Below are 10,672 nucleotides of genomic sequence, written 5' to 3' on the forward strand. Positions count from 1 at the left end.
TAACGCAACATGGTAAGTTACTGAATGAGGACCGACGGTATTGACATCCATGGGTGATGTGCCACAAAATTCCACTTCTTTTTTTCTGTCATGAAATGGCTCAGGCATGGCTGCTAGATTTTGGCTTCATAGTCAGGACTCTCAATGAAATGAGAGCCTGGATCTGAGGCAAGTACTATGCTCATAAGAGTGAAAATTTCAAGCCATAGTGAAAAGTGAAAGAAACAACTTTACAAGATTTCTGGGAAGCACTAGTCTTCGGAACAACAGTTGACTGACAGCCCCCCTCCTTCCATCTGCACCTGCGCGCTTGATCTTAAAGGACTGTGTGGGCGTGACCGGAAATGGATAACCATAATATCCGCTTTTCTTCAACGACGGTTGTTTTCGGCCGTTCTCCGAGGACAGCGAAGCCTCTGGGAAGCTTTGGCTTGAGCGTCCGGTGAGGAACCTCCGTTTGTCAAGGTATCTTCTGGGACACTCTTACCCCACAGACCAGAGGCTTTCACAAAGAGACCCTCTCCATTTTACCCAGTACTATCCCTATGGTTTAATTTCCAGTGTTTCCAACTGCTGCTGTTGTGCCCTTAGGCTTCCGTTTGGCAAGCAGGGATGAAAGGTGGATAGAAGAGGCAGCCTTCAGCAAAGAGACAAGCAGTACTGGTCAGGAGAAAAGTTAATATTGTGAGCTGGAACTGAGACTTCAAGGTCTAAATCTCCCTTTCCCTTTTGAATTCCTAAGTCAGTACTCTTAAGGGAACTGCGCAAGGCAACTTTTCATGGCTTAATGGTAGAATCTACCAACAGAGACTGTACAAATTATCTCGTCCTCTGTTTTCCAGGGTGACCTCTTCCTCAACAAGCTTGCAGTACTACCTGTGGTCCCCACTACAGTCATCATGCCTCGTGGTCAGAAGAGCAAGCTCCGTGCTCGTGAGAAGCGCCGCCAGGCCCGTGCTAAAAATGCACTGGAGGAACAAGCCTCTCCAGGTCCTTTCTATGGGTGTCCACATCAGGCTATTCCTGTTGCCGGTATGCCTACACCTCCCAACATGCCAATGGAAGATCATTCTAGCTATTCACACACATATGCAAATACAGGTGCCAAAAACCTAGATGAGAAAAGTTCAGATGACTCTGACATTGAGGACTGGTGTAAAGATCCTATAAACCACAAAGTCGTCTTACTGGTACAGTTCCTGATAGAGAAGTATCAAAAGAAAGAGGTTGTTACAAAGGCAGATATGCTGAAGTGTGTTATCAAAACATCTAAGAACCACTTCAATGAGATCCTAAAGAGAGCCTCACAGCACATGGAACTGGCATTTGGTGTTGATCTGAAGGAAATAGATCCAAACAAGCACTGCTATGCTCTTTTTAACAAACTAGAACATACCTTTGATGGAGTGATGGGCGAAGAAAAAATGCCCAATAGTGGCCTCCTAATGATTGTGCTGGGTGTGATATTCATGAAAGATAACCATGCCCCTGAAACGGAGATCTGGAATGTGCTGAATATGATGGGCGTATATGCTAATAGAAAGCACTTCATCTATGGAGATCCTAAGAAGTTCATCACTGAAGATATGGTCCAGCTAAAGTACTTGGAGTACCAACAAGTGCCCGACAGCAATCCTCCATCCTTTGAATTCATGTGGGGTCCAAGAGCCCATGCTGAAATCAGCAAGATGAAAATCTTAGAGTTTTGGGCCAAGATCCATGATACTACACCAGATTCCTTTGCAACCTTGTATGAAGCAGCTCTGAAAGATGACGAAGAGCGAGCCCAAGCCAGGGCTGCAGCCAGGGTTCGCACTGCTATAATGGCCAGTTCATATTCAAGAGCCATGGTGCCTAGCTCCTCCCATGCTAAGTAATATATAAGGCTATCTCTTCACTGTTTGTAAAGGTCTGTAAGTTACCTAATAGTAAAAGGTTAATATGCTATGAAGGGGGCAAGTGCTTTTAATATTTCTATTTCTCTTTTATATTAGTAACTTCCAGTTTTCCCTTTTTCCCTCATTTAATTCTAGGTTACACATCAAAGTTTGAAGTATGAGGAAGATATTCTTTGTGGAAATTAAGAACAATGGACAATTTAAATAGTAGATGGACACTCTAGAAGGAGCACACTGAATATCATTGTTGCATTCTTCTGCCATATTTAAGCTTCATCTCACTTTTTTTGTGTTAGATTTCAGATGATTCTTTAAAATTTTTCAATACTTTTAAAATGTAAAATAAGTAATGCATTTACTTATACATTTATTGCCTGAAGCTGTTGGGAGCAAGAGTCACTTTTCTTTATGGGTGTGATGACTGGTGTGTTCTCCATGTCCCAGTAGATGAACCTGGGCCCATATGGGTAGCACTAACTGGGCTTAACTTTTTTTTCTAGAAATGTATAGGAAGAAAGGGAGAGCTGTGCATCAATTTGAATTTACCAGTTTGTTCGATATAATGTTTTGTTGGCTCAGAGAGTAAAATCTGTGTCAAAATATAGTCGATGTTAAATAACATTGAGATAGCATAAATGGAAAAAAATGCAAGGATACTTGGTTCTTAGTTTTCTTTATTTCACTTCATTGTATACAAATAAAATGTATGTACTTTGATTGTTTGTTTTAGTAAGGAATTTAGGTGATAATAAAGTTTTTAAGCTGCAATTCCTGTTTACCAGTTTATTCCTTATCCAATATTAATTAGCACTTGGATTTTGAAAGTTATTTTGTTAGAAGTGGGGACTTAATACCTGCCAGGAGAGGAAAAATCAGTTTTCTCCAATAGAGTAACACTGGGTATATCAACCACTCCATGACAGTCAGACAGATGGTCCTCATGTTCAGGAGTAGTTGAACAATATATAATGCACTCCACAAGCTTTTTGTTGTTGTTGTTTTCTTTTTTTGTTTGTTTGTTTGTGTGTGTGTGTGTGTGTGTGTGTGTTTGCACACACATGCCTTTGTTGGTTATAGTCTGGCATTTTTTCTTTCTTTTTGGTGTATTATTTTGGTTTCTAGGGATTTTGTGGAGGGTTTTATTACATTGGGTATTAGTTTTTAAAATTGGGTGGATAAGGAGGGAGAGAGGAACTAGAATGACTTAGGGGAGGAAAAGAATGATCAAAACATTTAAATTTAAAAATTGTTTCAATTAATAATAAAAATGCTTAAAAAGTTGGAGAAGTAAGAAAGAAGATACCTAGCCTTTCTCCTTAGAATTTTCCAATTAAATAACAACAAAAGTATGAGGAAGAAAATGAAACAGCTTTTAAAACCCAAGGACAAATAACACAAAGGAATAAGAAGGTAAAATATGGGGGGGGGCAAGAAAAGTATGGAGGGTCATTTAGCTAAAAATAATCAGGCAACAACACTGGATCTCCTTTACCTAACTGGAATGGCTGGGTGGGTCGTAGAGGGAGAGAATGTGCTTGGACTAGATGACCCAGGGTGGGGTGATAACTAAGGGGACTTCCCCTTCTCTCAGAAGAAAGGGAGGGGTAGTAAGGGAAGTGATTTGTAAGTGGGGTACTGGGAGAGGAGGGAGGAGGCTGCAATTGGAGTGTAAAGTGAATAAAAAATTCAATTATGAGAAAAGTAGGCAAAAATTAATGGAGGAAATGAGTTATTTTGTTTTGTTAGACTTGGAGTGTCTCTATAGTCAGTGATCTATAGTTGGACTTTCTCTGTCATTTAGTTTCACATACATAAATACAGCCCAACACTGATAATAATATTCAGAAAAGTTTATTCGCCCTAAACATGTACAGAATTTTTCTGGCCTTTATCCCGTAAGGATGATAATTGACATAAGGAAGATGTCCATAGAACATGCAAATACCATACTATTTAATATAACACACACAGGTGGATATTGGCATGAAGTATCAGGAACATGTGTTATAGAATTAATCCCAAAAGCACAGGACAGATAATTGTACTTTTAATTTTAGTTAAGTAGTAACCTACATGAAACTGGTGACCAAAGCCAAGACACTAATGCTATGTGCCACCATGGAAGGACAAAGTCATGCAATATAAGTGCTTCCTCCTTTTTAGGAGTAAAAGTGGGAATGCTGCTGGATGGTTCCGGTGTTAAGAACACATACTGTTCTTGCAAATAACCCAAGTTAAGTAACCAGCACCCACATAAAGATGATCATTCCTCCTGGAACTTCAGATCCAGGCGATCCAAATACAAACACATAAGTAAAACCATTTTTAAAAGATTTATTTGTAATAAATAAGTTTGAATATTAAAAATCACATTTAAAAAAGCTGATCCTGCCAGTGATGTGTGCCAATAAGGAGGTAAAGATGGGCCTCGTGATCTCATTGGATAGCTAGCCTCATCTCTTGACAAGATCCAGGCTAGTTAGAGTTAGTTATCTGTCTTATCTAGTTAGTTATCTGTCTTAAAAAATAAGAGTGACCAGCACCTTGGCCATGTAGTTGTTGTGGCTGCTCAGATCAGGGAACTCATCCTCAGACTGGAAGCACAGCTGTTATAGCTGTTGGAGAAGGGCATGGTAGGATGCCAGACGGAGCAGGGACGAAGAGTGCCTGTGCTTGCAGTTCCTGGCACAGCGCAGAAGAATGATGGCTGCTCGCTGCTCCCTCAGCTCTTAGCCTGGCCCTCACCACCACCAGGTTAACTTATTACCCAGGCAGCGCCCACATCTTTGATTCTTGTATCCTGGCGGCTGAGCCCTTAGCCTCACTATAGAGACTTCTGTTGCCCTGGGTAGAGTTTATTTTTTTGATGGCTAAGCTGTTGCTGACACTGAAATAAACTAGGGTTTGCCCTGCCCTAAAAAAAAAAAAAAAAAGAGTGACAATGCATAAGTAACAGACCCAAAAATAACTTTGATCTCTACATGCACACATATGAAATTGCATGTGCATCCACAAACGTGTATACATGTACACATCCATATGTGAATACATAGATGCAAACAAGCATACATATACTATATCAATTATTATCATTAAATGGGGGGAAATATGTTATAAATAGATGCTGGCCTGGGCTACTTATCCAATTCTCATGACAACACAGCACTACTTCTTCCATGTACAATGTCTCCTAGGAGTTTCTGAGCAATAAGTATAAAAGTGACTTGAATGAGATTCCCTTATTGGCTTGTTTCGTTCTGAACTAAGACATAGATCTGATGGTTTAAAAAGACACTTTTAATGAATTAAATTTAATTTGACAATGAAATGGGTGAAAATGAGTGGTTTCGATAGAAAGATAACTGAGAAGTAATTTGCTGATTATTCAAATTCTATAACCCTGACTTGTTTCTAACTGGGGAAGACTGCATTTCATTGCAAATTAAATAACTTACCCTCCAATGGGGAAATCTCCATATGTATTTATCTAAAAGCATTATCTAGTAACATTGGTATTGTTTTAGAAATTTACTGGCTGTCCTGAATAAAACAAATAAATGAATCTTATCAGAGGGAAGGATCGCATTATCTGTAGTAAAAAGTGGTAACTTTGGGGATAACTGTCATTCAAAGACATAGTTTCTATAATCTCTTTGCCAATTTAATTGTTTCTTTCTTTTATTTTGTCTTAAGAAAAACTAATTTTGTGTTTTCCTAAGACAGGATCTTACTATGTTGCCTTGACCCTCTTAGAACCCACTAGAGTAGCCTAAGCTGGCCTGAAACTTGCTAATCTTCTGCCTTTACCTCCTAAGTGCAGGCATTAGAGGTATATATCAATATCCTAGGCAGAATTTGAAATCTTTTCTTTAAAAATATTTTTATTTATTGGAAATTCCATGTATATGAATTTTTCATATGCATGAATATTACATATACATATACAATGCATTTTGCTAACATTTACTTCCCTTTTAAATCTTCTCAAACTGCCTCCACTGTGTGCCCTTCTAACCTCCTATACTCTTAGGGGTTTTTATTTGTTTATTTGTTTTGTTTTAATATTTATCTTTAATCTTATTTTTACAGTCCAGTCATTATCTGCCTCCCAGTCCATCCTCTAACAGTTCCTCATCCCATTCCTCCTCCCCACTATCCCCAAGAGGATGTCCCCACCCTACCCAACCAGATCTCCCTACTCCCTGAAGCCTCAAGTCTCCCAAAAATTAGGAACATCTTCTCCCACTGGGGGTAGACAAGGCAGTCCTCTGCTGTATATGTGTCAGAGGCCTCAGACAAGCTAGTGTATTCTACCTGGTTGGTGGTTCAGTGTCTGAGAGATTGTAGAGGTCTGGGTTAGTTGAAAATCCTGGTCTTCCAATGGGGTCTCCTTCCTCCTCAGCTTCTTCAAGCTTTACCACAGGGGTCCCTGACTTCAGTATATTGGTTGGGTGTAAGTATCTGCATCTGTCTCAGTCAGCTGTTTGTTGGGCCTACCAAAGGACAGCCATGCTAGGCTCCTGTCTTTAAGCATACCATAGCATCATTAATAGTGTCAGGCCTTAGAGCCCAAGTTGGGCCAGTCACTGGACCTCCTTTCCCTCAGTCTCTTCTCCATTTTTGTCCTTGCAGTTCAGTTATTGCTACCTATGTGTGTGTGCATATGGGTGTAAGACCATCCACTGAAGCAAGAGCAATATACCAGTGTCTAGACCCTCAAAGAAAGCTACCTCTCTCCAAGAATCTTTCAACTGACAATAGCTCTTCATCTATGGATTGGGACTCATGAACCTCTCCTCAATCCATGCTGAAATCCTGGCCAGTTTTATATTGTGCATATCTGATGCAGCCAGTCATAGCTGCTCTAAGTTCATGAGTATGAAGACCTTGTCATGTCCAGAATATGTTGTTTTACAGCAGTCCTCTCTAGCCTCTTTAAAACTTTCTGGTTTTCTTTATCAGTGTTCCTTGAACACTGGGGTGGGTACTACTGAAAGGTAGTATGATACAGATTTCAAATTTACAGCTGAGAACTGTACCATTTTAAAGATTGGACTATGGAACTGAACAAACTTAATTCTCAAAAAGAAGTAATATAGGTATAAGCTCCAAGGAGAATATAAACAAATAGAAGTGTCCAGACAGAATTTTTTGTTGATTAACTTTGTTAAAATATACCAGCATTTGTTAAGACATGGGTTCTGTATCTTCATTATCAGCAATAAAAATTAAATACTATTATTATTTCTTGGAGAAAAATACATTTTCATTTGCATGTGGTAAGCTATGGGGCCTTACATTCTTCTGGAACTCTATTTATAGGGGAACCAGTATCTTTTTATTTTCTCTGCAAGAACGAAGTATGTGTGCACTGCACATGAATGTATTCATGTATAATATTCATGCACATACTATAAAATAATCTAAAATCATTCTTAGAGGAACTTCTGTGCATCTGCTGAAATGATATTTTCTAAAGTTGGAAGTATTCAAATCTTTATTATCTACTTTAAAGTATTAATTTGTATCAAAATATCAAATATTGATACCCATAATTCTATAGAATCTTGACAGTTATTTTATAGAGAAGTATAAACAAAGCTAGAAAGAATAATATATATGAGAAAATTGGATGAAAAGATTTCATCCTTTGCTTGCAGAAAAGCCCTTCTACTTTCAGAAATTACTGTATTATGACTCAGAAGAATTTCTGTCAAATTTCAGGACTGTGGAGAGAGAAAACAAGTTTGACCAATGTTTGATCAGCAAGTATTTTGTTTTCATTGATCATCTGAGACAACCATTTTAGTTAATTATGAACAAAGCAAAGGAATATTGAGAGACTGCATGGAGTTCTGTCACAGAGAAACATGGAAGGTATCCTTGGACTGATTAAATTTGCATAAACAAGAGTGGTTCAGTGCAGAAAGACAAAGTTGAGGCAAGGAAGATTTCACAGTCTTCACTATTTTCCAATATTAAAGGGCTTAGCTAAAATTAAACATTGTATGAAAGAAAAAAAATATATTACTGAAAAATACCCAAATGTGATACATCTTGCATCTGTTAAAAGAGCACAAATAGAAGGAAAATTTTCCAGATACATAGCCAACAGACAGACCTATTAAATGCATATTCTTAAGATAAAAGGTATCAACCTAGTTCTTTCATAACAAAACATGATGCTGCCACGTGTTGCATGTGGTTATTTCTAAATTTACCTAGTAATTGGATTTGCTTTCTATGTTAAATAATTTATCTAATAGAAAATTAACCTGAAGAATAAAATTTTTTTGTATTGCATAGAATTTTTATTTTCTACATAATACATAAAATTTTTCTGATAAAGAACAAAATTGGGAGTTGACTTTAAGCAATTACTGTAATGAAAGAAAAAGGAAGATAAATACCTAAGACTGTTTTTCACATGTTGAACCATCTATATTTAAAAGTATGTACCTGCTGGGCAGTGGTGGCGCACGCCTTTAATCCCAGCACTTGGGAGGCAGAGGCAGGTGGATTTCTGAGTTCAAGGCCAGCCTGGTCTACATAGTGAGTTCCAGGACAGCCAGGGCTATACAGAGAAACCCTGTCTCGAAAAAAAACCAAAAAACAAACAAAAAAATTTAAAAGTATGTACCTAAAACACAAAAGGGTAGATGAGAGAATGATAGGAAAAATAAAATGTAGCACCCAGAGAGGGAGGAGGCCATAGCAAAGGATAATGGCAGGTGAAACATGAGAAAAGTACAGTGATATTAATTTATGAATACCTCATGAAAGTTAGCTTTTTAGATGCTAAAAAGATGCTACAGAAAGTTAATTAATAAGAATACATTTTTCTACTTTTTTATTTAAAAATATATTTTTAGTAGTAACCTTTTAAAAAATGGTATTTAAAGGCTTTTTAAGTTTGGTAATGCTCAATAACAAGATGTCAATACAATCAGAAGTGTAACCCAATACCCAACCTAGATATACCAACTATCTTTGACTGGCGGAGACACGCAAACATCTGCCTCCATGTTCCCCTCCTGGCCCCCCCCTCTCGTTTCCTAGCTCCTCTTCTCCTTACTGCTCCTCTTCCTCTCCTTACTCCTCCCACCTTAGCTCCTCCTACATATCACCCTTCCTGTTAAGATAAAACTTTTCTCTCAAAATACAATTAGAGCAAAACTATACCAATTTGTATCAGTAAGATACAAGATAGACCTAATACCTAGTCCATCATTTTGTTGACTAAACAGAACCTCTGTCATCTCTCCTAAATAAAAGACTTAGTTCTGAACCTGGCTTTTTTCTTAGCTTTAGAATGAATGTCAGCTTAAAACCAACCTCTCAAGTCTATTTTCTCAAAGTAAGTAGCCGGGATTGGCTATCATACTATAAGAGGCATATAAATTTACTCTTCCCCCCACCCCTCTTCTAATATCTCAATGCCCGTAATCAGCTTGAAGAAGTTAATGAAGAGTCCGTGCCCGTATTCCCTGAGCTTGTGGACTGAGATGGTTAATATTGGTCTTTCTTTCTAGGGAAAAGTAGTGGTTTTGTTGGAACAGGGAGGGATAGCTAGGATTTATTGCATAGCCATAACATATTGATAGAAACCTGTATAATTGTTATTAAGCTGAAGTTATAATTTCTTAAATGGTACAAAATTTACTTTGATTTCAAATTCACGGATTTCATTGGTATGAGTTTCTTATTGATATAGAAGTGAGATTAATATTGTTACTCTCATAGGCATTGTGCCTATATAACACATTCAGCAATACAAGGCTTAGACCCAGTACTTCTTTAACTTTTTTAACTGACAACAGTCCAGATTGCCTTACATGGATAGTTGGTTTTCAAAACATCAGAAGTCCACAGAATTGACATTACAAAGATTTCTATATTAATGTTCATTTTGATTAGTGACCTGTCTGCTCCTGACAGCTTCCCTGTCTTGGATTCTAAGAGGAAATTGAGCATCTTTGGAGTTACTCCAGTTATGGTGAGACAGCCACTAGACAAGAATTGTCTCTTTGTATCTACAGACAAATTACTGTCCTGAAAAGGACACACTTCCAGAATACCTGACTGATTATATCTGCCAAAACAGAGTAATCAGCCCTTAATAATTCTGCATCACTAGGTCTGTCAGATGATCCTGGGCCAGAAGGCAGAAGAACGGATGCTCCAACGTTTTGTAGTATAGGGACTGTCCAGGTGTTCAGCGGACTCTATAAATTGGCTAAGTTTTAGAAGCTATGCTTTGTGCTTCCCATAATTTCAGTTAATTCAGTCATTCTGGATTTATGATGGGGTTGAAGACTTATAGTCTCATAGCCAATCCCAGTTATTTACTTTGAGAGAAAAGAATAAAATTCTTTTTAAAAGATTTTTTTTTCAGTTTTTAGAAGCAAAGAAAGACTTAGATACAGACATTTCCAGAGTAAATAAGTTAAAGTAAAAGTTTTAAGTTATTACCTCATAGATAAATAAACAAGACCTGCACAAGGTTATTATTAATAAACACGCCAATATGGAAGGTTGGAATATTGGGGTCTCAAACTTAGACAAAGAATTACAGTCAATTAAGGAAAACTGAGAGTGAAAGAAATAGTCTTCCCCAAGGAAGTACCCCCATAAATGGTTATCCAATACCAAATGGTCAGCTCTGAAATTATATATATAGAAGTAACTTTGCATGAACTGATTAGGCTGTGTATAAATTTATGAATATATGTAGACATACACACACACACACACACACACACACACACACACAC

General features: G+C 37.8%; 1 protein-coding gene across 1 annotated transcript; it reads left to right on the top strand.

Moving 5' to 3' along the window:
- The first annotated feature begins 380 nt into the window (after window positions 1-380).
- On the top strand, window positions 381-2,663 carry LOC114631956 (melanoma-associated antigen B18-like). Its single transcript, XM_028780330.1, has 2 exons — window positions 381-465; window positions 843-2,663. Exon 2 carries the CDS (start codon window positions 900-902, stop codon window positions 1,875-1,877), a length of 978 nt encoding a protein of 325 aa, XP_028636163.1. The 5' UTR covers window positions 381-465; window positions 843-899; the 3' UTR covers window positions 1,878-2,663.
- Window positions 2,664-10,672: the final 8,009 nt, after the last annotated feature.

The sequence above is a fragment of the Grammomys surdaster genome, unplaced genomic scaffold (genome assembly GCF_004785775.1).
Source record: "Grammomys surdaster isolate TR1022 unplaced genomic scaffold, NIH_TR_1.0 369, whole genome shotgun sequence".
NCBI lineage: Eukaryota > Metazoa > Chordata > Mammalia > Rodentia > Muridae > Grammomys > Grammomys surdaster.